Genomic DNA, 27,363 nt, shown 5'->3' on the forward strand with positions numbered 1-27,363 from the left:
GCCTGGCTGCTGTCCAGCTGAGTCTAAGGTGGGTTTAATCATACCATGTCCCACCTGCCCATGCCAGCAGCAGAGAACCACGACAGGGAAACTTGCCATGACCTGCAGTCCTGTCAGTGATGTCGTCCACTGAGGGTGGTGAGACGCCGTCCCGGGTTGCCCTGAGAGGAGGTGGATGCCCCATTGCTGGAAACATTCAGGTCGGGTGGGATGGGGCTCTGGGCAACCTGCCCTAGTTGGAGATGTCTCTGCTGACTGCAGGAGGATGTGACTAAGTGACCTCTAAATATCCCTTCCAACCCATGCCAGCCCTTGATTCTATGATTTTACCGAGATGCTCTTCAGCATCGCTCAGTTTCTGCAACATCGGCAACTACCAAACCAGCGCGTTTCCCACGCAGGCCAGGCGCACGGGAGGAGCAGGAAAAGCCTCGAACCTCTGCCAGCAGCCACCGGTTGTCACCCACCGCGGGGCCGAACCTGGCCGAGCCGCCGCCCCCCGGGCGGGCAGCGGGGCGGGAGCGGAGCCGGCAGCCGCGGCCGGAGCCCGGCGGAGGGGAGGCGGCGGCAGGATGGTGAGCGGTGGGGGGCGGCGCGGTGGCTGTGGAGCGGCCAGTGGGGCAGGGAGGGGGTCCAGAGCCGGCGGGGGGCTGCAGGGTCAAGTGAAGAGGTTCAGATCCTGCCAGAGCCCCGGGCAGTGCTGGGCTGGCTGCAGAGAGGGGAGCGAGGGTGAGCCAGGACAGACAGCCAGCTCTGGTCAAGCACAGGCAGCTCCTGCCGTGGTCAGACAGCTCCAGCCGCGGACAGACAGTTCCATTAGGGGACAGGCAGACAGTTCTGGCTGGGAACAGACACAGCTCCATCCGGGGACAGCCAGCTCTGGTCGGGGACAGAGAGACTGCTCTAGTTTAGGACGACAAGCTCCTGTCGGTCCCCGGCCTTAGAGAGCAGCCGGCTTGCTGTGGCTAAGGCGGGCTGCTGACCCACATGGCTCTGGGGCTCTCGACCACATCTCCTTTAGGCTGCCGCTGCTGCCATAGCTCTGGTTAATAGTTCTACTTAATCTGTTAACATTTTCCCCATTCTCAGCATACGATCTCTGAGTGCTAACATGAAAAACAACCATCGTGGCAAAGCTAAACTTACCTCCTGACGCTGCAGAGATGAGTGGATGCTGATGGGCCATGCTCCAGGCTGCATGGCAGAGCCCTGACCTGGGTCCTCATCCGGTCTCCCATGGTTCCTCATCTGCAAAACAGCATCAAATGCATCCTGCTGTGGTTTGCTGAACGTTGAGTGAACGGCTGCGCTGTTCACTGACAGGCATAATGGCTGTCAAACGTTGTTCCTTTCTCTTTTGCAACAGAAAATTAGCAGCAGCTTCTGAAACACAAAGAGGAGGCAGGTTTGGGCTGCTCTTAGAACATCGGTGTCTCTCTGCATGTTCATCTCTTGCTTTTGCAGTATGGATTTATAAATACATGCCTGAAGTCTCTGGTGGTTGAGAAGTATGGTGAAGAAACATGGGAAAAATTAAGGTAAGATGTTCCCAAGAAATGTAGAGTGTTGAAAGGAGCTGCTCAGGAATTTAGCAGCAGAACACTCCCATTTCTCACCTGTAAATGGCAGCTGATGTCTATCTCAAGCAATCATTTGAAGTAACTAGGAGGGCAAAAGCAAGAGTTTCTTACCTTGTAACACTTGAAACTCTGATACTAATTTCTCCCAATTAATTTGTTATATCAGATAATTAAGGATGACATTTAGTCTCATAGACAATTGTGCAATAGCCTCGCTGGCGCACTGTGACAATACTGAGAAGTAATTACACTGAAAAGATGTCATCCTTGACGTGGAGCCAGTGTAACTCCAGTAGCCTCAGAAAAGCAGCTAAATATAGTATCTGCTCTGGGTTTATCTTTATTGTGTGCTATTTTCCAAGACATAAAGATGTGTAAGTGACACTTAGACACACAGATGCAACAGCCATTGAATCCAGCATAAAATATCAACAAGGTTTGGTGTAAATCTGAGGAGACCCAAGAGGCCACAGTGAACGACAAGCCAGCAGACAAAAAGACAAACACTTCCTTGGTGTAGCTCCCTACAGAATGGTGCCCTAATCCTTGAAAGAGTTCACCATAACACAAAAGAGCACCATCCAGCCATGTCAAAGCAACACTCTTAACCCATTCAGGCAAGTAGAGTGTTCTAATGCAAAGCTTGAAGGAGCTTAAGGAGGGGGTTAGAAGGAAACAGTGCTAATAATCATAGAATGGTTTGGGTTGGAAGGGACCTTTAAAGGCCATCTCGTCCAAGCCCCTTGAAGTGAGCAGGGACATCTTCAACTAGATCAGGTTGCTCAGAGATGCGACAACCTGACTGGAATGTTTCCAGGGGTGGGGTTTTACCACCCCTCTGGTCAGTGTCTCAACACCCTCAGTGCTAAAAAAGTTTCTCCTTTGTACCTGGTCGAAATCTCACCTCTTCAGTTTAAAACCATCACCCTTTGTCCTTCTTGGTGACAGCCAATGAGGTAGCCTAAGTATGTTTTATTTACTGCACTGCTGAAACCAGAATATTGTCTTATCTTTTGCAGACTGCAGGCCGGTGTCCAGGATTCTTTCTTGACTTTTGAGGTTTACAAAGATGAGATCACAATGCAGCTTGTTGACAAAGCCTGTAAAATATTAGGTATGTGTCACTGTGCCTCGAAAGTGAACCACTCTGATTCAAGCCTGAGACTGCAACCCAGGATGTAGCCTCCTGTATTCATTGGAATGCCCTCCTCATGTTGCACATTTTCTGCCTTCACTCCTAACCCACCTGACAGTATTTCAAGAATTTGCAATGCTTTCTTATTACAGAATTTCAGGAGTTGGAAGGAAGCTCTGGAGATCATTTGTCCAACCTCTCTGCTAAAACAGGGTCATTCAGAGCATGATGGCAAAATGGCACCCAGTGAGGGTTTGGAATCTCTCCAGAGAAGCAGACTCCACAACCTCTCTATGCAAGTTGTTATAGGGCTCTGGCACCCTCACAGGAAGGAATTTTCTCCTTATGTTCACATGGAGTCTCTTGAGCTCAAGTTTGTACCTGTTGCCCCTTGTCCTGTCACAGGGCATCACTGGAAAGAGTCCACCCCCATCCTGTTGCCCCTCGTTCTTTACAGATTGATCAGCATTGGTAAGACTCCCTCTCAGTCTTCTCCAGGCTAAACAGGTCCAGGGCTCTCAGCCTTTCCTTTGCAGAGAGATGCTCCAGCCCCTTCATCATTTTTGTAGATTCTGCTGGACTGCCTCCAATAGTTCCTTCTCTTAAACTGGGGAGCCATGAACTGGATGCAATACTCCAGATGTGGCCTCACTAAGGCAGAGTAGAGAGGGAAGAGAACCTCCCTCGACTTGCTGGTTGCACTCTTCTTAACGCACTCCAAGATACCATTTCCCTTCTTGGCCATAACAAAATATTGCTGGCTCCTGGTTATTGATTAATCTTTCCTTTTATTTTTGCCAGGTGTTCCTGCTGACGTAGTTCTGAGAGAGTTTGGAGAGTATTTCTTTGAGTTCTGCAAACGTTCAGGGTATGACCACATGCTGAGGACACTGGGTGGAAACCTCTACGAGTTCATAGAGAACCTGGATGCACTCCACAGCTACCTGTCTCTTTCTTACCAGGCAAGTCCAAGTATGAATTACTGGGCAGGTGTGGCTGGATTTTGTCAGAGTTGGTAACACAGCATCTCACAGTTGTAAATGCATAATGGAAAAAGATGTTTTGAAACTGAGTACTGAAAAATATCAGTGCAATTCTTTCTGAATAGTCCTTTAGTGCCTTGGCTCTAGTGGACAGTTGATTTTTCTTTCAAGGGTGAGCACATCCAATTTTCTGGTTTTCAGCTTATTCATATTACTGCTTATTTTACTAAAACCTGGAGGCTTTTGTCCAGGTGGAACTCAACAATATTTTCTATCAGAATAAGAGGCTGAGAGTTGTTTCCCCCCCCTCCCTGTTTTCCTTCAGGAGATGAATGCACCATCTTTTCGAGTAGAAAAGAATGAAGATGGGTCAATGCATCTACATTACTATTCAGACAGAAGAGGTCTGTGCCACATTGTGCCAGGTAATGGGATGGAATACAGTGTAGAGAGTGATGTGATGCAGTACACACAGAGCAAGCATGTGTTTGCAGTTGTGCTTCTTTCAGGTTTGAGAATCTTCTCTCAGGTGAGGACTGTCCATGGTATTGAAGCGTGATAGGATTTAGTCACAAGATACTGACCTCAGTGTTTCTCTACTACCTGATTACTGCTAACTCCCAGCAGCTTCCAACAAGGTTTACATTGTGACAGCCCAGCCCATAAGTATCCATTCCTGGTACAGAACTCCCATAGAATTCTCTTCCTGGAAGAAAAATTAAAGTCCCTGTTGTCTAACTGTTGTCTAACTGTCCAAGTCCAGCTGTTGATTAGTTCTCAGTGACTCATTCTCCTTGCATTACACTGAAGCAGTTATTATAGTTGATTTGAAGACATCTATCCACCCATCCATCCACAAGTAATAAATACACAGAATTTCTAAAACTCCTATTGAATCTTGCTCAAAACTAAGGCTTTTACCATCATTTCCAGGAGCCTCCACAAGGTTAAACAGCTGTAAGCCTTTCAGAGCAGTCCATAGTCCTTTCTTTCATAGATGCTGGTGAATTTAGAAGCCCAGCAAAACTTCCCCCTTTGCTATATCTTATTTCATATTCCTGTTGAAGCACAGAACTCATTGGAATTTCAGACAGAGCTTTCCATGTCAGTGCCCAGTATTTTGCTTAACAGCCAAGCAGGAATGAGGGGACTGATTGTGCATCTTCAGGAAAGATATTTCCTTCCTTTCCAGAGAATATACTCAGCAGCCACTGAAACAGATTGTTAGAGCAGCATCTCTTTAAACCCACTGCACTTTCTGGGTTAATGGGAATTCATATTACTGCTATGTGTGACTATTTGGACACGCTCTTCAGGTGTCCTGCTGAGCTTCTTCTAGGGAAAATAACTATTTGTCAGCAGACGAGGCAAAAGCAGCAGTAACTTAAAGCTTATCTTCTACTCACATATTCTGATCATGGCCATAGTCATAGGAATAGCACAGGTTGCATTCTTCTTCTGGAGTCCTTTGGAAGAGTGATTTCTGAAGCAGTGGAATCCCACTGTGGGCACTCCAGAAGGGAAAATCTCAAGGGCTTGTTCCTGACAATGCTTTTTCGTCTGTTTTCCCTTCAGGAATCATCGGTGCAGCAGCCCTGGATTTCTTTAACATTGAGATTTCAATGGAAATAGTCAACCAAACAGAAGAAGAAGAAAGAACTGGGAAAAAAGAACACATTGTTTTTCTTGTTACTCAAAACCCTGTATTTTCATACAAGGAAAGAGGTGAATTTTCATGTCCATCTCAATATCTTGATGACTCTGAAAAGCAAGTTGAGAACCAAGCAAATAAAGAGGTATTATGATATTCACTATCACTATGTTATTAAAATATGATTAAAATAAAAACAATCCTGACCTTCCACTTCCATTTATTTCAACAGGACCTTGAAAAAGCCAAGAATATAGCTAAAGACAGAGGGAGCTCTGTTTGTCCTGTCAAGAAAAGTCACTGGAAAACAATAAGAGGAATAATCACATTAGGAAAAGGTGAGAGGTGGTTCAGGGGGAGATTGTCATGACTTCTGAGTTTCCTCAGTAAGGCAGTCAGTAAAAGCCACCTTGTCTCCAGCCACACATCCATTCATTCTCCCTCAGGCTCTTCTCAGAACATATCTGGTTAAGATTCTTTGGGTTAGACCTTGGGAATCAAGGAAAAATTGCAGATGATAAGCGTGCTTACGTAAATGATGTATGACCTGTCACTTTTGTCTGTTAAACAGGGCTTGCTTCTGAAAAGTGTTCTTCAACTTGACTTGGTCTAAGATGATGTCTTTGAAGGGGTGTTTTTAACCTGGCAGCTCTTGCTCCTTTCCACAGTTATCACAGAATCTGAGCTTGGTGGGCAGTGGAAGGGACGTCTGGGGATCATCTAGTCCAACCCCCCTGCTAGAGCAGGTTGCCCAGGATCATACCCATGCTCAGAGAGGGACACTGCACCACTTCTCTGGGCAGCTGCTTCCAGTGCTCCAGCGCCCTCATGCATTTGACATGCACTCTAAGGAGCCTTGGGTGCTTTTTGTGTGGTTAAGTTCTAAACTCTCAGCTAACTCAGATTACTTGCTAATCATCAGTGTTTAAAACTGAAAAGTATTTAGCACAGATGTAGACACATTTCTGGACCCCCACAGTTTTCACTCATGATATAGGGTCCTGTCCCACTGAGTGCTAAAAAATGACTGGTTTTATGAGGTGCAACCTGATTAAAAATTACATGTTTATCTTGCCACAGGTAAGCTCCTGAGAGGATTTGATCCTGTCTATCCCAAGAGCCTCTGGATTGACACAAAAACATTTTGCAATGGACTTCCTTTTCATATGGTTTTTGACAAAGAGGTAGGACAAGCATGTGGGAAGGGCCTCGAGGTTGCATAAACCATATAGCAACTTCCTTCTGTTTTGCCTGCCCTGCAGTTCAGTGCTGTGCATGCTCTGAAACCAGTGCCCACACATTTATAGGTTCTGCAGAAGACACTCTGTACAGAGACATGCAGTAAAAGTGCCTTCAATCAGCTAGATCTGGATCATTTCAGATCAGAATCTCCTTTGGTTACTGAGATTGCCATGTCTGAAATGAGGTTTACTGCAGCAGTCTATCCATCACCAAAGAGAATTATCTGAGGTTCCTGACCACCTTCCTGTCCTAGGATGTGGGATGGACACAACTCATCCTTTGAAGTGACTTTGTACTTAAAGCTAGTCACCCTTTCCTCCCCCAGTTACTGATCTATTCAAAAGCTTTCATAAGACTTTCTTGGCAGCTGAGAGGCTCTAAATGCTTCCTAAGTCTACTCCTACATACTTCTGGCTAGGAAAACTCAGCTGCCTACTAAATCAGGCAGCATGCAACCCCATCTAGTAGGAACTAGATTCTAAAATATCTTCTGGAGGAGGACTGACTCTCCTCTCATGTGCACACACACTCTGCAGCAATGGAATTGTCCATCCCTTGTCAGGGACTGCCCTGTGACTGATTTCCACCGAGCCTAGACTCCCACCAAGCTACTGTTCCTCTTGCTCCCAGTTCTGGGCAGAGAATATTAGTTTAGGGCAGGAGAAACCAGGAGAAGCTGAGAATGGACAGAAGAAAGCTGAACACAGATACTCAAGGAACATGTTTTGGCATCATGCTGACAGAGATTCCAGAGCACATAGTCTGCACTGTGCCACTGGCCTTATTAGCCAAAGTTCAGAGTTTTAAACATTTCAAGACAGCCAGTCTGCACAATTTGATGAAATTACTAGTGTGGTGAAGGGGCAAGTCCTACACCCATTAGTTGTAGCCAGGTTAGAGCTTCACTAACTCTGATGACAAGAGTGGACAGTTCTGCAGGTGTTACGACCTTATGAGAGAATGACTAAGCCTTTAGACAGCTATGGTTAAGGGCAGGTAGACCGTGGCACCCAGTAGAAAATTAATATTTAGCAGGATGTTTTATGCCAGTTACTTTCTTCTTGGAATGTGAGATGTGCTCTGGTATCTCATTTCCTCTTGCAGCTACCTGGAATGCTCTTTGTTAGACCCTCACAAAAGCAGGCAGGGGTAACAGCAGACAGTTTTGCTTTGTTTTTAACAGTTGAGAGGGAAAGGCATTTGGGTAATAACGTTCCTTTCCAAGGGGCTTTGTTTGGCTATGGAGCACCCTCCTTAAAAGCTTTGTAATAATACAGTAAGAAAATAGAGAATGAGCCCAGAAATAAGCCCCATCGAGCAGCAAGGCTATGTGTTTGTGCATGTACAAACAGTGGCCAGCTTCAGCTTGGCCTGGACCCAAACAGGGTATGCATTATAACCTGTTGTCCATGTTTTCTTTTTAAGCTCAGAGTGAAGCAAGCTGGGGTGAGCATTCAAAAGATCGTGCCTGGCCTTCAGACCATGGGCATCTGCTTGGATCAATATTTCTGCATCATACACCCAGAAGTGCCCTTCACCATTTCTAGCATTCAGAAATTCATCAACAGCCAATTTGTTTTCCAGACCAGAAGAGAGATGATGCCAGAGTCATGGAAACATCGGCCAATGCTAGAGCTGAGAGGTACTTCACTGATTTCAACAGCATAAATGCTTGTATTAAATCAGTAATTATGCTGGAGTTGAACTAATGCCTTTCCACAGACTCCTGGCTTCACATAAGTCCTGTAAATGGCTTTATCTTTGTGCAGTGAGGAGAGGATTAGATGGTTCTGTTTGGAGAAACAGTACCTTAGGATGCTTGTAGATAAATTCTGCTATTTCCTCACTAGATTTTGAAGGCTTTCAAACAGAACTAACAGCTGTGCTCCCTTTTGAAAGGCTTAGACAGTGTTTATCTAATGCTTCAAACCCTGCACCTCTACAGGCTTCCTGAGGAATAGGGACAAGGCCAAGGGAGGATTGCATTGTCATCTGAACCACCTCTAGTCTCAGTCACAGAGTCACAGGGTTGGTTTTGGAAGGGACCTCTGCAGATTGTCTAGTCCTCACTCAGAGGAGGTTAAATCAGAGCAGGTTACTCAGGACCATGTCCTCCCAGAGTGACCCAATCCAATGTTTAACCACCCTTAAGATACAAAGTTTGAAGTGGAATTCCTGCATTTCAGTTAGTGTCCTTGTCTCTTGTCCTTTATTGGATACCCCTGAGAAAAGTATTTGTCACTCCCAACTATTAGGTATTTAGTTACCCTTGAGGCTTGTCTTCTCTAGGCTGAACAACCCAAGCTCTCTTAACTTCTGGTATGACAGATGTTCCAAGCTTTCCCAGGCCCTCCAACCTTTGACATTTAGTTTCTTCAGGAACCTCCTCCTGTCACCATGACTTCCAAAACTAATTGAGATTGGCCATGCAATGATGCTGACCTGCTCTCTTAGCACTCCTGGAAGCAATGCATCAGGTCTCATGGACTTCTGTATAGCCACTTTGCTTAAGTATTTACTAACCTGAACCTCCTGTGCTGATAGCAGGTCTTCATCACTCTAGATTTTCCTGTGGGTCTCAGGACCCTGAGATTCTGGAAAGTTGGTTCTTGCCAGGAAAGGCTGAAGCAAAGAAGGCACTGAGTACCTTGGACTTACAGAATCATAGAATAGTTTGGGTTGGAAGGGACCTTAAAAATCATCTAGTTCCCACCTGCCATGGGCTGGGACACCCCCTACTAGACCAGGTTCTTCAAGGCCCCATCCAACCTGGCTTTGAGTATTTCCAGGGCTGGAGCCTCCATAGCTTGTCTGGGCAAACTGTTCCAATGCCTCACCATCCCCCTGGTGAAAAATTTCTTCCTAATATGCGATCTAAATGGAGCTTCTTCCAGTTTAAAACCATTGCTTGCCATTCAACATGCCTTTATAAAATGGCCCTCTAGTCTATTCTATCTCCTTTCTCTGCCTAGCAGCTTCAGTGAGTAAGTCACTGCTTTTGGGGTCCTGATTTTAATTGCCCAGTGTACCTCTCCCAGACAAGTCCACCTCGAATTTCAGGACACAGAGTCATTCCTGTGATGACCCAGACCCTACAAAAAAAACCACTGTCCTTGGAACTCATCCCCTAAAGTTAACATGCTGAGCATCATGTGAAAGTCCATGCTGCTGAACACTCTTGCTAATGCTTATTTCAAACAGGCCAGATGATCTGGATGGAGCCCCTGCAATGCATGCTCTATCTCTGCTCTCCTTTGCTCCGCACATTGCATGAGCTGGAGGAGCGCCAGATGCACATTGCGGACATCGCCCCTCACGACGTGACCAGGGACTTGATTCTTCTCAACCAGCAGCGACTGGCGGAGATGGAGCTCTCCAACCAGCTAGAGAGGAAGAAGGAAGAGCTGAGGATACTCTCCAAGCACCTAGAGGAAGAGAAGAAAAAGACTGAGGCTCTGCTCTATGCCATGCTTCCTCAGCATGTGGCCAACCAGCTGAAGGAGGGGAAGCAAGTTGAGGCAGGTGAATGAACAAGATGCAGTCTAAAACAAAAAGAAGGAAGGAACTGGTCTTTACTAGGAAATACTCTTAGTCCCTCTATGACAGTCCCACAGATTGGTAAGGGTTGGAAGGGACCACCTCTGGGTATCATCTAGTCCAACACCCCTGCCATAGCAGGGTCACCTAGAGCAGATTGCCCGGAATTGTGTCCAGGCAGATTTGGAATCTCTCCACAGAAGGAGACTCCACAACAAAGAAGTGCTCCAGTATCCTCACAGGAAAGAAGTTTTTCCACATGTTGAGATGGAACCTCCTGGGTTTCAGTTTGTGCCCTCAGCCCTTTGTGCTGTTGCTGGGCACTGCTGAAAAGAGCCTGGTCCCATATCCTCCTGCGACCTGTCCTTTAGATAAGCATTGAGAAGATCCCCTCTCAATCTTCTTCAGGTTAAAGAGCCCCAGGTCTCTCAGCTTCTCCTCATGAGACAACCTAATATCCTGAAAAGTCTCTCTATAAGCCTAGAATCATCATGATTCCCATTGCTGTTAAAGATAGCAAGGAAGAATATGCTTAAATTCCCTTCAGTAAGCACATATATGAAGTGAGGGGTGAAGAGCTCCACCTATCCTGATGATAGCTGGCCAAAGGGATGTACTCAGATGTCTGGCTTGTTTGAGATGTGTGATGACTCTTACATTTGATATACTCCTCTACCAACATCTCTCTTCATAACAGCACCTGTAAGAGGGCATTACAACTGGTATCTCAGAGGTCCTAAAAGCATAGTGAGAAAACAGATGTCCTGCTGGTTCACCCACTACTCGTACTTACTGCTGGCCTTTTTGCTCACAGGAGAGTTCAAGGAGTGCACCATCTTATTCAGTGACGTTGTGACCTTCACCAACATTTGTGCCCAGTGTGAGCCAATTCAGATTGTCCTCATGCTGAATTCCATGTACCTGCGGTTTGACAGGCTGACCACGGTGCACGATGTCTACAAGGTACGTGCTGGGCCATAAAGGCTGGAGAAATAGGCTGGGGGAAAACATGCTATTGTTGTTTGGGTTTGGTTTGGGGTTTTTTCTCTTACTGTTGTTGGTTCTTTCTTTAAATGCACTTAAATCTCTTCTTCTTCCCCTCAGCACAACTTTTGATAAACTGCAAAATGCTGAATATTTGTAGTGGCCAAAAAAAATACACCCCAAACATAAAAGGTTTAAAATTGTCACACAGGAGTGGAATGGAGTGGAGTGTAGCATCTGCTAGAATCTCTTCCCACAATGCTAACACCAGAATGGCTCTTTTCCCTTACATCATGCATCCATATTCTCTCCTCTCTCCAATGCCTACCCAATATGACAGATACCCATTTATGGACCAATTTGACTTACTCTCCTAGTACTTTTATCCCAGCCTGTTGTAAATAGGACACTATGTAATTAAGTGTCTCCTTTGGTGGAAAAGTACATTATAAACAGTACCCAGATGATGCCTTGACTTTGTTTTGCTTCATGGAGATCATAGGCAATAACAGAGATAAGAGTGTGACCAGCAGGTCAAGGGGGGTTCTCCTTCCCCTCTACTCTGCCTTAGTGAGGCCACTTCTGTAGTAATGCATACAGTTCCATGCTTACTGGTTCAAGAGAGACAGGGCACTCCTGGAGATAGTCCAGTGGAGGCTAAGAAGATGCTGAGGAGACTGGACCATCTCTGTGAGGAGAAGAGGCTGAGAGATCTGGGGCTGCTTGGCTTGGAGAAGACTGATCAATGCTGATCAATGTCTAAAGGACAGGGCGTCAGACTATTTTCAGTGGTGCCCAGTGTCAGGACGAGGGACAATAGGCACAAACTGGAACCCAGGAGGTTCCATCTGAACACAAGGAAAAACTTTCCTGTGAGGGTGCTAGAGCACTGGAGCATGCTGCCCAGAGAGGTTGTGGTGTCTCCTCCTCCTGAGAGTTTCCAAATCCACCTGGATGTTATCCCAGGCAAGCTGCTCTGGGTGACTTGGCTTTAGCAGGGGGCTTGGACTAGTTATCTCCAGAAGTCATTTACAATCACCACCATGCTGAGATTCTGTGATCTCCTGCTGATCCCAAAGAGCACTGATTAGATCTAGGCTGTGGTGCATGCGTTGTCTCCAAACCTTGCTGGAAGGATCAGAGCGCTGGTTGACACGGAATAATGGCATTATTAAGACCTCCAGATCTACCCAGATTTGATGTACTGAAGAGCAGGTCCTACATTTCTATCCTGAGCTTATTAAATATTTGGGAAGGCAGAAATAGCAGAGACCCACCTCTCATTCCTGCCTTTCCTTGGCAAGGTGTGCAGCTCATCCCACAATAAAGGGCACTAGGAAATCAGCGGCATTTCTGCCTGGGCAAGGAAGCTGTCTTCAATAATTGAAGCATCCAGGATATGGTCCACAGATGTGAAGATAAATTAGCATCACATTCTGTCCTAAACATCCATCATGAGTAAATTACCTGTCACTATCATAATCTCCTTTGGATGCCTGCATATAACTCCTATTAATATTGAAGGGGGTTACGGGGGTACAGAGAGGAGGACAAGACTGAGAGAGAAATGAAATATCAAAATTGATCAAAGAAACTTGGCCCAAGCTTATAAACATCTGAAGCTCTGAATAAATCTTGTTAAATTAAACCCCCCCTACTATGGCCCAGAAATAATTAGGGCATCTATTTGCATTAGCAGCTTTTTAGAGTTGTTTTTAATCTGTTCCAGCAAACTGCTGTGGGGTTGGGTGTCTGACAGAGGGCACGTGCGGGAACACATTTCTCCAGACTTCACTTGCTGAATGGCTTTAAATCACTATGTTAATAATGTGCAAATCCAAAGATGAAATTATATTTCTGCTCTCCTTTTGGTGTTCATCTTCAAGGAATTCAATTAATCTAATTAAAACCAATCTCTTATTTACTGAGGGCAAATGTAACAGTGAAGTTCCATAAGACCATTTTAGAACATCTCCTTACCTCATGGCAGTTTTTAACAGTGAATTTTCAACACCTGAGAATTCTCAATTCCTATTCTATTCCAAGTGAAAGCTCCTGTACAGGGACAACCCACAAAGTATTTCTCCAGTGCCTCAAAGAGTCACAGAGTCCCTTAACTTGTCGAGTGTCTCCCCAAGTTCACAGAGTCCCTGAAAGGTAGGGGTTGGAAGGGATCTCTGGAGATCATCTCTCCAACACTCCAGCTAAAGCAGGGTGACTCAGAGCAGGTTGCCCAGGATCATGGCCAGGCAGGTTTGGAATCTCTCCAGAGAAGAAGACTCCACAGCCTCTCTGGGCAGCCTGGTCCAGGGTTCCAGCACCCTTATGAAGTTACTAGGCATCTCAAAGTGTCTGAAGGAGGATGAGCCCTTTAGGCTTTTTCTCAGAGACTGCAGCACGTAGTGGGAAAGCAGCTGGCTGTAAGGAAGGATGCTCCTGAACTGCTCAGTTCATACTTTGCAGTCCCTGACATGCTGAAGATTGGAGGGGTCTTAATTTAATGTATTCAGTGTTCAGTATCACTAAGGTTGGAAGAGACCTCAAAGATCATCGAGTCCAACCTGTCACCACAGACCTCATGACTAGAGTAGGGAGGACACTACTGCCCACTGCAGGCTTGAACTCACAACCTTCCCATTAAGGGTCTTACGCGCTACCAACTGAGCCACTAACCACCCTTCAATAATAATCATAGAATGATAGAATCAGAGGATGGTTTGGGTTAGAAGGGACCTTTAAAGGTTATTTAGTCCAGCCCCCCTGCAGTGAGCAAGGATGTCTTCCACTAGATCTGAATAGACTCCCTTTGCTTTATTGTGACTTTTAAACCAGAAATCTGTTTTAAAGAGAAGTATGATTTTAACACCAGTTGTGACTCAGAGCTAATTAATAGTATTCAGCTACCAGATAACCTCCTGGCTGAGGAGCCTGTGCCTGGAGATAGCTCCTTGCTTATAAGCCTACCTTGGGCAAAAGGAAGTCTGACACTTCCATCCCTTGCTTGACAGGATCTCACAGACAGAACACATTGAACTTTTCAGTGCAGAGGCAATGACAGGATCTCTCTCAAGGAACCTCACATGTGTTTGAGCTTTTTAGTGGCCAGGACCATCTTTTAGAAGAAAGGACTTCATGGAGATGAGAAGAGCTCCCAAGCAGCAAAACACTAACCTAAGCTAGCTCTAGATGGTGTGCTCACACACTTGTCCCTCTCAATTAAAGGTGGAGACAATTGGAGATGCCTATATGGTAGTAGGTGGGGTCCCTGTGCCTGTACCCACTCACGCCGAGCGAGTTGCCAACTTTGCCTTGGGGATGATAATAGCAGCTAAAGGAGTGCAGAACCCAGTCTCTGGAAGTCCTATCCAAGTAAGTTGTTAACACTAAGATGTGGGTGTGTGTCTGTGCTTAATGTATTGCAAGAAGACATCAAAGAGCTTCTTCTGACTCCTCTGTGGCTTTGGGCAAGGCCCACATGGGTACATTTCTCATGCAGAACCATTCCCTGTGGATATTGAATGTTTTACTGGTGTCCAAGGGTTATGCTGGGATGAACTTTTGATTGGCTGGATAGCATTAAGAAGAATGTTAAATAACAAGTGATGTTTTTGGGGGGTGTTTTATGTCTTTGCAAAGATAAGAGTTGGGATCCATACAGGTCCTGTCTTGGCTGGAGTTGTTGGAGAAAAGATGCCTCGTTATTGCTTGTTTGGAGACACGGTGAATATAGCTTCCAGGATGGAGAGCCATGGTGTCCCAAGTAAGATCCACCTGAGCTCCAGTGCCTACCAGTGAGTACCTATGATGGAAATGTTACCTGTTAAAAGCTGTGCTTAAAACCACTGCCTTGATAGCTTCAGACTGCAGTGTAGATAGTACTGCCTGGAGTCACTGATTTACTCAGCTTCCTTAATAAAAACCCCAAACCAAAAAACTCACAACCAAACACACACACAAAACCCCAGAAACCAAACAGTGACAGGACAAGGGCTAAGGGCTTCAAACTGGAAGAGGACAGATTTGGATTAGACACTAGGAAAAAAATCTCCTCCGTGAGGGTGGTGAGGCACTGGAACAGGCTGCCCAGGGAAGTTCTGAAGGGTCCAAACCTGGAAATGTTCAAAGGCAGGTTGGATGTGGCCTTGAGCAACCTGGTCTAGTATAAGGGAGCTGGAACTGGATGATCCTGGAGGTGCCTTCCAACCCAAACTGTTCTGTGATTCTATGGTATGTTCTGATTATTTCAGACACACTTGCATATGGAGACAGATGGTTGGGGGCTTTTGATCCTCAAGTGCAAAATATGGGACAAAATAATTGTTACTTATTTGGAAGTAACAAGAGTGACGTAGCTGCTGGAAAGAGAGAACATTTAATTGGACATCTTGCATAACAAAAGGCTTAAATCTCTGACTAAAAGTCTCCCAGACTCAGCACAAGTTGTGGTGAAGTAGTTTTATTGGCACTTAGTAAGGATTAACTGCAGAAACCACAATCCTGTTTGTGCAGCATGCCATTTACTTTTCTAAAACTCATGCCACTAAAAATTCAGTGCTGCATTTTCAAGATTTTTCTGTATGTGAGAGGTGGAAGTGAAGGCAAGCACTAAAACCATTGTCTGGGCACACGGGAATGATCCTTGGTACATAGGACTAATGGTTGGACTTGATGATCTTAAAGGTGTTTTCCAACCAAAATGATTCTAATTCTGCTAGGAAAGCTGGAGTCTATGGGAAGGAAGAGTGAACAGCAGCAAGAGGAGTTTCTGCTGTCTTAGCAGAAAAGTACAAATGGAGAGGTAGAGCTGCTCTGATTTAGAGACACTGCCCTGAATAAAAGCTGAGTGACTCCAGGCCTCTATGAGGTCTTCAAGGTCCTTGCCCCTACAGTCAGGGTTCAAGGAGTATGGGAAGTGCCAGAATTAGAAGATGATCAGATCAGGGGTCTTTGGAGAAATCTCAGTCTACAGAAATGTATGGGAGCAGTTGGGATGCCTCCAAAGGTGATGAGAAAGCTGGGGGTTGGCATCACAGTAATGCTGACTGTCCTTTTTTAGAAGGTCAGGAAGATCAGTTGAAGAAAGCAGCTGAAGAAAGCAAGATTTTACACTTATATGGAAAAATAGCAAGGAGCCAGGCTAGGGAACTACAGGCTGGTCAGCCTCAGGTCAGCTCCAATGAAAATCAAGTCCTCTTGTAAGCCATTTTTGGACACATGAAGGTGGCAGCTGGGAACAGTCAGTCTGGCTTTGCATGATGAACCTCACTGAAATGTCTGGAGGTGGTTCTCTCTAACCAACACTGCCTGCCTCAGTTTTAATTTCTCTTTGCTGGTCAATGAGAACCCTCCATCATACTGAACTACTTGACTGTGATCCATTGATTTTTGATCAGGCTGCACGTGTGAAGCTATGAAAGCACAGCAGGCTTGGACAAACAGTTGAAACAACCCCTCAGCTGTTCACAGATCAATACTCATTTTCCCAGGCTGTTGTGATTTGATCCCTTAGATTACAATAGCTGCTCTAAACCATCAGTGGTTTTGCTAATCCTGAATTTGCCTGTGTCATTTTTGCCTCTGATATTTTAGATGCCTAAAATACAAGAATTTTGAGATGACTGAAAGAGGAGAAATAGAAGTAAAAGGCAAGGGGAAAATGCACACATACTTTCTCATCAGAAACAAAACTGCAACTGAGAATGAGATTATGGGAAGGCCAGTGAAAGACTTAGATTCTGGCCCTGAATCTGTTCAGTCCTTTCAAGAAGGAAGGGCTGAAGCAATACCAAGTTGTCATCAGACAGGTAGAGTCAACTTGAGTCTAAAGCCCCTCCTTGAACAAATGAAAACTCATACAACTCAGTTAAGCAACCTTTTGCTTTTCTTCTTTCAGTTGCTCAGACTCAGCCAGAGAAGGACCAGACCCCAGCCATTGCCATGAAGTACAGTGATGGTCCCACAGATGCACCAAACAGCCTCACAAGAAGAAATCAAGCAAAAATTGCAAACTTAACAGGTAGGTCTTTTGTCACTAAGTAGCAAAGACAACAGAACAAGGAAGGAACTGAGGAGCTTCACTGCATTCCTCTTCTGAATAACCATTGTTTTACTCAAGCCAGAAATTCATGCCAGCCTGCTCATGTTAGGGAAACCAACCATTCCGCATGCTCTTGGAGGCCAAACAAATTCACTTCCAGAGCATCCCAGGTGTAAATTGTGCATGAGGGAGAAGGAAACTGGCATGGCTGTCAAATTTCCAAGTCTTTTAGGTAGCACCAGCAGAACAGGCCAATGTTAAAGAGGTCTTCACAAGACCAGTCCTGATTGTTCATGCATGCATCTGTTCCTAGAACTGCTGTCATTATTTGTAGGTATGGGGAAACCATTACTAAGTCGAGGCTGAGAAGGCAACACCTCACTGGCTGTGAAGCCTGGAGGTCCTCAGGCCTCTCAGTTGCAAGGGTTCAGAAGGATTTATCGCCATGCCCATGTCCTGTGACCAAAGTTCATTCTCTGAGATAACAGATTTGATGCTCTAAAAGTCTAATCTAATACAGCCACTCCTGTAATTCTATTGAGGTGCTTTGTGAACCTTACACAGACTGACTCTGTTGGCACTGACTGATAGAAAATATTTTAGCTCCCTTCTCTCCCACCCGCTTTGATGGGGTGGTTAATCCGCTCTGTGGTGGGAGTTAATCTAGTCTGTGACGTGCTAACAAGCAAACCTCTACACTTACTGAAAACTCACACTGACAGAGTGTTTCCTTGCAGGCAAAACTCATGATTCCAAAGGCGATGGGAGTCTCCATGGCAACCAGCAGGCAGACGATGGTCCTTGTCCTCCAAACCGGGGAAGAGTCAAACCCGCCGCCGAAGAGCCACAGATTGGAAACGTTCGCTCTAATTTTTGCACTCTGCTCTAAGTTTCTTGCTGTTTTCCTTTTCTTTTGTTTTTTTAAACAGAGCCATTTTGTTATGATTTAGTGTGTTTTCCTGCTGTGAGACTGATTTTGTATATAAAGTATCACATGATTTTTTGTAACAAAACCAAAACCGAGAAGAACCCCCCCCCCCCACAACAAAACTCCAGCCAAGAAATAAAAGCAAAAAGCCATTTCATCACCATTGTCAGCCGACAGAAGACCGTGGAGGATCATTTTTGTTCTCGAATCAATCGACATCTGTCATGTACAAACCACCCCAAGAAGCTTTGAAGATGTATTTTTCAGCCTCTGCCGTGTCTGTGAATATTCCCATGTGAAACCCACTTTGTGGTATCTTATGCAGCAATAGAGAAGGAGGTGACTCATCCAGCTAGAAATACTCCTTCTCAAGCAAGCACTTGCCATAAAAGAGACATTCCCTGAAGTGACCATCTGTCTGGACTTCAGCACAGCCAACAGCTTCCCTGTGTGAGGTTGGCATAGTTGGAGCTGCCTTCTAGCTGCAATGACAGTTTAATCTCTTTGCAGGTCTTTCATTGGGTGAAGGCATTGTGCAGTAGAAGTGCAGAAAGATCCAACACAACCTCCATTTTTCCACCCTGAAGAGCAAATACTCTGTGCTTTATAGCACCCACAAGTAAACCCCCATCTGTGTGCTCTGAATCAGCTGTCTATGCTGGGCTTAGGTGATTGTGGAAGGACATGCACGTAGTGGAGTTATGCAGCATCAAATTCATCACAGCACTGAAGGACTCCTCAAGACCTTCAAATGAGTTGCAAGTCTATTTCTCATTTTCTTAACTCAGCTAAACAAAAACAAAGTATCAGGACTGCAGAGGGAGGCTGTCAGTGCTGGAATTAATGTTCTTCACTGAAAATAACAGCATTAAAGATCACTATCACTCACCTGGTGTCAGAAGCTTCTCAGCTGAGTTACCTCCATGCTGATGCATCCTTAGACTGCGCCTGACCAGAAATGGCAGAGAAAGCTTTGAAGTTCACCTGTCAGGGATTTAAGATGTAGGAGCAAAAAAGACAGTGGTTTTAAGGGTTGTGGACAACTTGACACATCCTAAAACGGGCCTTCACTCCTTGGAGTAGTTGGAATGAGCTTGTGCTGGGTGACTTTGGCAGGAGATGCCCCCCACACCAACTTTGGACGTGGATTTATGGTCTAAGGATGCAACCATTTGAGCAAGAACTCACTGGAGAAGGTGATAATGTTGCTCTTCTGTTGCAGACTGGAGCACCACGTTTCCATTCTGCGTCTGTGGCAAGAGTGAAGCTCTTTAAACACCAGACAGCAAAACAGGACTGATGAAAGGCACTTCCTCCCCTCTCCAATATAAAAAGATGAAATTTCACCTGTTTAAATGTTCTCTTTAAAGCTCTGGGAGAGCAACTCCTCTGGGTGCTCTACAGCTGTGTCAGCAGTGCCGAGCAGGAGAGGAGGACTTGGAGAGCAAGACCATCAATGCTGTTTGTCCACATTATAGGTATTTCAGAGGCTTCTCAGTGTGGTCCCATACCCTGAATACCTGTTAGCTATTGGAGCACTTTATAAGGCTTAGTTTCATTTATTTTTATGTCAAGTATCAAGATTTTAGACATTTAACAGTGTGCTACTCTCAGACACATAATACCCAAGTTTCACCTTTATTCCTTGACTTAGTTTCATCTAGAAGAAATCCATTTGTGTGCTTTGAGACCACTCTACAATGTGAAACAGAGTACAGTGAGTGGGTTTGACCCAGCAGCACCATGCTGAGAAGTGGCCTTCTAAGAAGGGCAGGATTGATTGACTGATTGCTAAGGATTTTGTTATCTAGACGCTGTTCATTGTTTGGGTGAGGGTGAACAATCTCTGAATGCTTAATATTGGAGTGTTTTGATCACCAGTAAGTGCTCCACGTTAAGTCATGTCGTACTCTACTGTGGTGAAACTGATGTGCTCAGCTGTTTTTCCTGTGGCCTCTGCTACCATCTGGTTCTCCTGGAAATGCAGACCTAGTTCATATCTGCACAACTGCTTGAAAACTGTGCCTGTGCATCCTCATCATGTGTTCTTAAATCTGTGTGAAGCCTTCAAAGTATCATTCAGCAATAAATGTTTCCATCAGTACCCCAACTACCATCTGGCAGTGACTGCTTTCCTTGTTTCCTCTTCCACCTTTGCTGCTTTTTTTCCCTATAAGGAGGCAAAAGACCGTTCTATCTCTAATAAATTAATTTCTTGACTGTACAAGTACAGTTGTGTGTATTTGTGTGACATCAGAATCAGCACCACAAATGACACTGTCATGTGCAGTCTTGGTGCCAGTGACCAATCCACACTGAATGGACCCAAAAAGAGTGGGAGAAGAGCATTCCCAACTGTTGCTTCATGGAAATCTGGCTTAGAAAACTTCAAAGCTGAGACTTTCAAATGCTGTCCAAAGCATATGGACTCCCAAGTCATTAAATCTGATGTTCAAACATGAATTGGCCAACACTTGGGTGCCTTAAAGGTCTAGAAGCCGGATGTTCAAAGATGTTTGTTGGTACTTTGCTTAGTAAAATCCACCAGATTTAGGTACTTAACACATACCCAGGGTCTAGCTTCTGACAGTGGAGCTTTGTTTAAAGCATTTAAAAAGTACTTCTCTGTAAATGACATCTCAAATGAGACATTCAGTGAACTCTCCAAACGGAGACCTCCTTTTCTGGGAGCCATTCATTCATCACTTCTGCCATTACAGTGCAACCGGCCATAAAAATGCACCCAAAACCCCACAAAACAAACAAACAAACAATCCAACCCCCACAACAACAAAACACCCACCCACCCCAAAAAACCCCAAACAACCAACCCCCCCAAAACAGAACACCCCAAACAAAAAAAAAAACAACCCAACAAACAAAAAACCCAACCCAAGACAACAGCAACAAAACAACCCATACCAAACCAGCAGTGAAATGGAAATGCTTTGTTGCTGAGAGTATATTAAAAGTGCACTCAAATACACAAAGCATGGTGAATCTCATGCAAACATAATTAGAAGAAAAGAAGGAGCACAGGTTTTTATACAAGCACACAACACCGTGGGCAATCCAGAAAGGATTTATCTCTACCACATTCTGAAAGCTCAAGAGGTTAAGAGTAGACAATGAGGTGAAAATGCTTCTTAAAGTAATCGGTACAGACATCTACTCTTCATGCATTCTCTGTACAACATTCAGCCCTCAGCACTGCCTGTACATAAAGAAGTCATAATCTGCAGTACTTTGATTCCATAAATACCTGTAATCACAACAAACACATGGGACACTGTTTCTACTGATATCACTATGACTAACAACGACTCCTCATTCTCCACAAGCTGTCTGCAATTCTTTCTCACATTTATTTTGTCCCTATTTGCTGATTTTCTGTTAATGACTTTTAATTCAAGCTGCTCTGAGGAGCCATTCCTGAAAAAGTCCACTGTTTCTAATTTGACTTGGTGTGCAGCCTTTAGTCTCTAGCTGGATGAACACACCAGGTCAGAACCAGGTTTGTAGTCACATTTTCACACTGATCTTCCTACTCTCCCTTAGAGGTGAGCTCCAAATGGACTTAAACAGTCACTGCCAAGCTTTGTGGAAATCTAGAGTGACAATAACTGACTCTGTGACGCTTTCTTAACTTTACTGTGCCAGCACTGTGAAGTTCTAAGGTTTTACAGACACAGAAAGACTCACAGGCTGCTTAATATGCCTTATTTTGTCCTTCACATCCAATACCTTTCTGGCAAGGACATCGTCAAGCACAAGTGGTGACATGGTTCTTGCTGGTTTGACACACCAAACCTAGCTTCCACACCCTCTTAACAGCAGTCCTGAGGTAAGAGATCCTTAAGATACATTGCACAGAAGCTATTTGTGGAGGTACCTTTGCTATCATGTGGCTTCATCCCAGCTGGCTTTGTCATGGCTTCCATTTCCATGCTAAACATGGGGGCAGTGACCCGAGACATAGGCTGGGTGATGCTGGGCAGGCACTCTGCCAAAGCATTTTGCAGGAAGGCAACCTGACACATAGCTATCATTTAAGGCTGATTTATCTTGAGAGTCAATAGGCCTTTAAAAATTCACCAGCTCACATATCCTTTTCAGTGATGGTGGTTAGCTGTTTTGTGTTCTGATTTGGAGGGCTTTTGAGGGAGCCTTGCTTTTCAGCATGTGATGGCATATCCACTGGTAAGAGGAAACTAACGGCCTTTACTTTACCCCTGCAGAAAGATGAGAAAGCATGATGAGGATTACAAATGTATAAAACATGCAAAGAAAGTTCAAAACCGACCCAGCAAGCAAAAGGCAAATGCTTTCTGCACTTGCAGGCTGCATGGAGGCAGGACTTCCGAGGACCATTTAGTCCAATCCTCCTGCTAAAGTACAGTCACCCACAGCAGGTTGCCCAGTGCTGTTCCAGGGCTCTATCACCCTCAAAGTGAAAAAGTGTCTCTTTATATTCATTAACTGTGTTTTATGCTTTACCCAAGCATCACAGAAGCATTTCAGTTGGAAAAGACCTTTGAGATCATCAAATCCAAACAGTAACCCAGCACCACTAAGTCACCACTAAACCATGTCCCTCAGCGCCACATCTACAGATGTTTTTTAACCTCTCCAGGAATGGTGCCTCCACCACTTCCCTGGGCAGCCTGGTTCAGGGCCTGACAATCATTCTGGGAAAGAAATTGTCCCAACCTAATCCTCTCCCCATGCAACTTGATGCTGTTCCCTCTTGTTCTATGGCTTGTTCCTTGCCTTGCTCCAACCTCCTTTCAGGTAGTTGTAGCAAGTGAGAAGGTCTCCCCTGAGCTTCTTTCCTCTAGGCTGAACTATCCCAGTTCCCATAGCCACTCCTCCAAAGACTTGTGCCCTAGACCAGTCAAGTCCTTACAAGAAAAAGTTCTATACAGAGAGAGTGATTGCCCATTGGAATGGGCTGCCCAAGGAGGTGGTGGAGTCACCATCATTGGAGGTGTTCAGGGGGAGACTTGACGGGGTGCTTGGTGCCATGGGTTAGTTGATTAGGTGGGTTGGATTGGTTGAGGGGTTGGACACAATGATCTTGAAGGTCTCTTCCAACCTGGTTTGGTTTATTCTAAATAAAGGTTTAGTCTAAATAAAACCTAGGTGCCCACGAAGAACTGACCCCTTGGTGCCCTCCAGCCTCTCAGCCTGGAGGTGGGCTCCTACCCAGGTTTGAGAGGGAGTGTGTGGGGCTGTGCTTCTACCTTTGATTGCTACCCTGTGTTGAAAAGCTTCTCATCACTGAGCAGAGACACTTGGGGCTTATCCAGCAGCCACTTCACTTAATTTAGAAGCTCACCTGTGGATACTTCTCTCATGGCTGAAAGCATTACATTGCAATGCTTCAGTTGCAGGGGAATGTGACAGAGGACATCTGAGTCCATCAGCTATATTGAGCACACTTCCAAAAGCATGGTTCAGGCTTCCTTGATATCTCCACAGTTTTTGCCCAAAGTTAAAACCCCCTTTTAAAACCAGGCAGAGTGCTGCAGCCAAGTTTAATGGAACCAAAAAGCTCTCCATACTTCCCACCTCATCCTCCCCTTTCTACAATGAATTTAATCTGCCAGCACCAGCAAACTCCACTCGTGGCAAGGAGGAGCAGGGCAACTTACCCCAAAGAGGTCTCCTGCCTACTCAATGCCCATATACATGCAAACAAAGATTTAGCCAACCATGAACTAAACCCCAAAACAATGTCCATATACAATACTAGGTGAAACCTGCAAACAACCCAGGCAGATGATACTGTGAGGGCAAACTGGACCCACCTGCACTTGTAGACATGCTCCCGAAACAGCTTCAGTTTGCTGGAATGACTGCAGGAGAGGCAGCTGGTCAGTGGTTTTTCAAGCCCCTTCTCCTCTCTATGGGTGAACTGAGCTGCAGCAGGAGGGGCTGGTGGGAGGGCACTGCCTGGCATATCCAGTAGTCCATTGCTTGGAGGTCTCTTGCTGGCTCGATGAGATGCGATGCTGAAAGGAGCAGGGGCTGGTGAAGTGGTGGGGTAGCGCCGCACGGTCATAGTGCTGTCTGAGGAGCAGAGACAGAAGCAGAGCTAAGAACAATAATAAGAATCAGCATTCAGATATCCTCCAGGTATTTTCACAGAACCCCAGGACAGTAGGAGTTGGAAGGGACCTCTGGAGATTATCTAATCCAAGCTCCCTACTAAAGCAGGGTCACCCAGAGCAGGTTGCCCAGGTGGGTTTGGAATTTCTCCAGAGAAGGAGACTCCCCAACCTCTATGGGCAGCCTGACCCAGGGCTCCAGACCCACACAGGAAAGAATGTTCTCTTTATGTTCACATGGAACTTCCTGGGTTCCAGTTGGTGCCCATTATCCCTTATCCTGTTGCTGGGCACCACTGACATGTGTCTGGCCCCATCCATCCTTTTTACCTCCATTTTGCATGTGCAAAAGCCAAAAGGCAGAGGAGGCCAAACAGCCCCTTTGGATCCCACCTTTCTTCCCCAAAAGGCAGATGGAAAGGACAAGTCAAAAGGTTGGGAAACCCTTTGCATACATTTCACCCCTGGCAAAAGACCAGTCAGCTATTCCCAAGATGATGCCATCCATAGCCCCCTGCAGCCCCAGTTTAAGACACCACTGAGCTCGGAGGGCTTGGCAGTAGGCATTATTTAAGTGCAGCCTTCATGTAGCATCATGTAAATCCACCTGCACTGCTCAGCCTCTTAACTGATTCATTTTCATTGACTTCTCTCTGTCAAAACTCATGGGGACATTTCTCCATGACCTGGACCTCTCCAGGAGGCTGTTGTGCAGATGAGGCCAGGTCAGCCACCAGCCCTGTGGAGCACCTGAACTGTGATGGCTCTTGCAACTCAACAGGGCACACTAAGGCCAAGAAGTCAAATACTGCTTAAACAAAGACAAACTGAACTCTTTGAATTGATCTCTTTGAGCAGCAGGAAAATACTCCACTAAGCTCAGCTTGAGGGATGCAGGTAACCCCTTAAAAAGGTCACAGAATAAGACACAGGGGATGGGTGTGGGCACTGAAGGATGCCAGAGCTCTTCCACCAAGTTAGACAGACAGCTCATCCTTATGTCCCGTTCACTGCAGACAGGGAACTGGGAGATCCCACATGGGCAGCACCAGTGGGTGCCATGGACAGCCCTGGCTCTTTGGTACCTGTCTGCTCCTTTGGTGCCAGGGCAGGACTGGTCACAATGCTTCCATGAAGGGCTGCTGGAGAGTCAGCTGGGCTTTCCCCATCGTTGTCAAGGCTTCCCACATCACTCTTCCCACATCCTCTCGCTGCCTGTCTCTCTGGTGGCACAGCTCTCTGCCTGCAGAGCTGCAGCTCTCCCCTCAGGGCCCTGTTTTCTCTCTCCAGCTTGTTGATTTGGGAACGCATCTTGCGGATGAGCTGGAGGAGGTGTGCATTGCCCTCCATGGTCCCACGCTGTGTGGCACAGCTCCTGCCATAGAGAGAAGCTCCTAAACTGGTGGCAGGCAGACCTTGCCCTTAAAAGCCTCCAGAGAACAGAAGTCCCTCCCTGCATGCAGGGATTAGCCAGTCACCTTCACCAAGGAGGGCTCATTGAGCTGTCAAGTTGCTAGGAGAGGGCCCATGATTTATTCATCCAGGGGCTCATTTTCCAGAGCAGAGGTGGCCTCTTACGTGCTGCACAAATCACTGTCAACACATTATCAATGCACCATCAGAAAACCTGCCCTCTCTCCTGCCCACTCACTTGTCTTGGCCTTTGGGTTCCTCCAGAAGGATCGAAGAGGACAGAGCCCTTTTCCTTTGGCCAGGGATCACCTCCATGGCACAGAAGGAAGGGCAACAATTCGTCTCCCCCAGCTCTGAAGAAATCATTTTCACTCGGCACATCTGCAAAAGAATTTGCAATTTCTCCAAGGAAGATGAAATCCCCAAATGCAAGCTGATATGGTGTGAGTCACTGTTACTGCCTGAGAGATGATCCAGTTGAACTAAAGCTCTCCTGGAAGGACTCAGCAGAGACCACTGTCCCTTCTTTGGGGCCCCAGCAAGGCTTGCTGGAGCAGACTGCCTGTGCCAGTATCCCCAGAGTGTAAGGAGAGGCAGACTGGGCATGAATCTTGCATTAGGAGGGAAACACAATCCCCTGGGCTGCTCCCATCTCCTAGTCCTCTAAAGTGATCTTTCTGCTGGCGGAAAAATGCAAAAACCTGTGGAGGATCCTTCCCCTCCCCCAGCCCCCCAAATTACTTCAAAATACAGATTGGAGAAGGCCAGCAAGGTAGCAGGACAGCGAGTTACACAGCTTTTGCTCAGAGACCAGTCGCTTTCCAGCAGCTCAGCAGTGACTCAGGCATGTCTGAGGAAAAAAAGACTTTTGAGCTGTGTGCACCTTACTGCTGTGCTGTGGGAAGAAAGGAGAGCTGGTGAGAGATGCTTGAAACAGGAGTTGACTCAGTTTTGTTTTTCCCAGAGGGGGACAGAGGAGGTTCTATTACGAGGAAGCTATCGGCTCTGCGAGGAGGCACTTCCACCCAGCACCTACTGGGAACTTCAGTAGAAACTGCTAGAACTGAGAGAAAAACAGGGATACAGGTGAGGAGCCTTGCCCTTTGGCATGTTCCTGTGTGGGCTTTGCTGGAGCTTTGCTGCCTTCTTAGGAGCAGCACCCTCAAAAAGTGCTTTGGAAGGACCAAGTGTTTCCTGCAGCTCCTGCTGCGCTTTCTCCCTCCTCCGACCTACAGCAAGGGCAGGACCCTGCAGCTCTCCTGATGTTTCCAGTGACACTGGCATAAGGCTAGAGCTGTGGGAGCCCTGCTGTGACCTCCCAGGACCCTCTCTAGAGGCCTTGGGGTGTGTGCATAGAGGTGAAATGAATTTCAGTTTTCAAACTGTAAAGCCCACAGGATCCATGGTGTCTCAGGAAAGCACAAAGCAAAGAGCACATCAGCCCCTGCTGCTGTACTTCCCCTGCCTACTGCTGGGCTGGCAGCTTTATGTGCTGGCATCGACCTAAGCAAAGCTCCTGGTAGGTCCTTCCTGTCCTCTTTCCAGCCCATCCAGATTGCATCAACAAGAAGCATCAGCTTATGGTGGGATTTTTCCTCCCCTCCACAGCGGTGCATAATGCTGAGGACATAATAATGCAAGTGGGATGGAGTGGGCAAAACTGGGCACAGAAGTCAACTTGGACTCAGGCTTACAGCAGAGTGCAGGTGCCTCTGTGCTGGGGACAATGTCTGGTGAGCAAAAATTCTGGAACTAAAAATCCT

The 27,363-nt window shown here is 46.0% G+C and overlaps 2 protein-coding genes across 2 annotated transcripts; one reads left to right on the forward strand and one right to left on the reverse strand.

Annotated features, from left to right (window-relative positions):
- Positions 1–320: 320 nt before the first annotated feature.
- Positions 321–20,285, forward strand: LOC137444676 (guanylate cyclase soluble subunit beta-2-like). The gene is made up of 16 exons (XM_068145687.1): positions 321–575; positions 1,423–1,538; positions 2,600–2,694; positions 3,517–3,677; positions 4,024–4,123; positions 5,274–5,494; positions 5,582–5,687; positions 6,430–6,533; positions 8,017–8,233; positions 9,793–10,113; positions 10,943–11,091; positions 14,335–14,481; positions 14,749–14,903; positions 16,702–16,916; positions 17,006–17,128; positions 17,887–20,285. Exons 1-16 carry the CDS (start codon positions 321–323, stop codon positions 18,036–18,038), a joined length of 2,637 nt encoding a protein of 878 aa, XP_068001788.1. The 3' UTR covers positions 18,039–20,285.
- Positions 20,286–22,176: 1,891 nt separating this feature from the next.
- Positions 22,177–25,537, reverse strand: CCDC195 (coiled-coil domain containing 195). Its single transcript, XM_068145688.1, has 3 exons — positions 25,273–25,537; positions 23,888–24,149; positions 22,177–22,309 (listed from the first exon to the last, which is right to left on the reverse strand). The coding sequence occupies exons 1-3, from the start codon at positions 25,535–25,537 to the stop codon at positions 22,177–22,179; spliced, it is 660 nt and encodes a 219-aa protein (XP_068001789.1).
- Between the last annotated feature and the right edge of the window lie 1,826 nt (positions 25,538–27,363).

This window comes from Melanerpes formicivorus, unplaced genomic scaffold, assembly GCF_026170545.1.
Source record: "Melanerpes formicivorus ecotype bairdi unplaced genomic scaffold, bMelFor1.0.p_v2 SCAF_12, whole genome shotgun sequence".
NCBI lineage: Eukaryota > Metazoa > Chordata > Aves > Piciformes > Picidae > Melanerpes > Melanerpes formicivorus.

Coding starts and splice junctions, on each gene's coding strand:
- LOC137444676 (XM_068145687.1), top strand. CDS start 321: ATGATTTTACCGAGATGCTCTTCAGCATCGCTCAGTTTCTGCAACATC. Junction 2,695..3,516: donor CAAAGCCTGTAAAATATTAG/GTATGTGTCACT, acceptor TATTTTTGCCAG/GTGTTCCTGCTGACGTAGTT. Junction 6,534..8,016: donor ATATGGTTTTTGACAAAGAG/GTAGGACAAGCA, acceptor TTTCTTTTTAAG/CTCAGAGTGAAGCAAGCTGG.
- CCDC195 (XM_068145688.1), bottom strand. CDS start 25,537: ATGGAGGGCAATGCACACCTCCTCCAGCTCATCCGCAAGATGCGTTCC. Junction 24,150..25,272: donor GGCACCAAAGGAGCAGACAG/GTACCAAAGAGC, acceptor TCTGCTCCTCAG/ACAGCACTATGACCGTGCGG. Junction 22,310..23,887: donor GAGCATGTCTACAAGTGCAG/GTGGGTCCAGTT, acceptor ATCTTTCTGCAG/GGGTAAAGTAAAGGCCGTTA.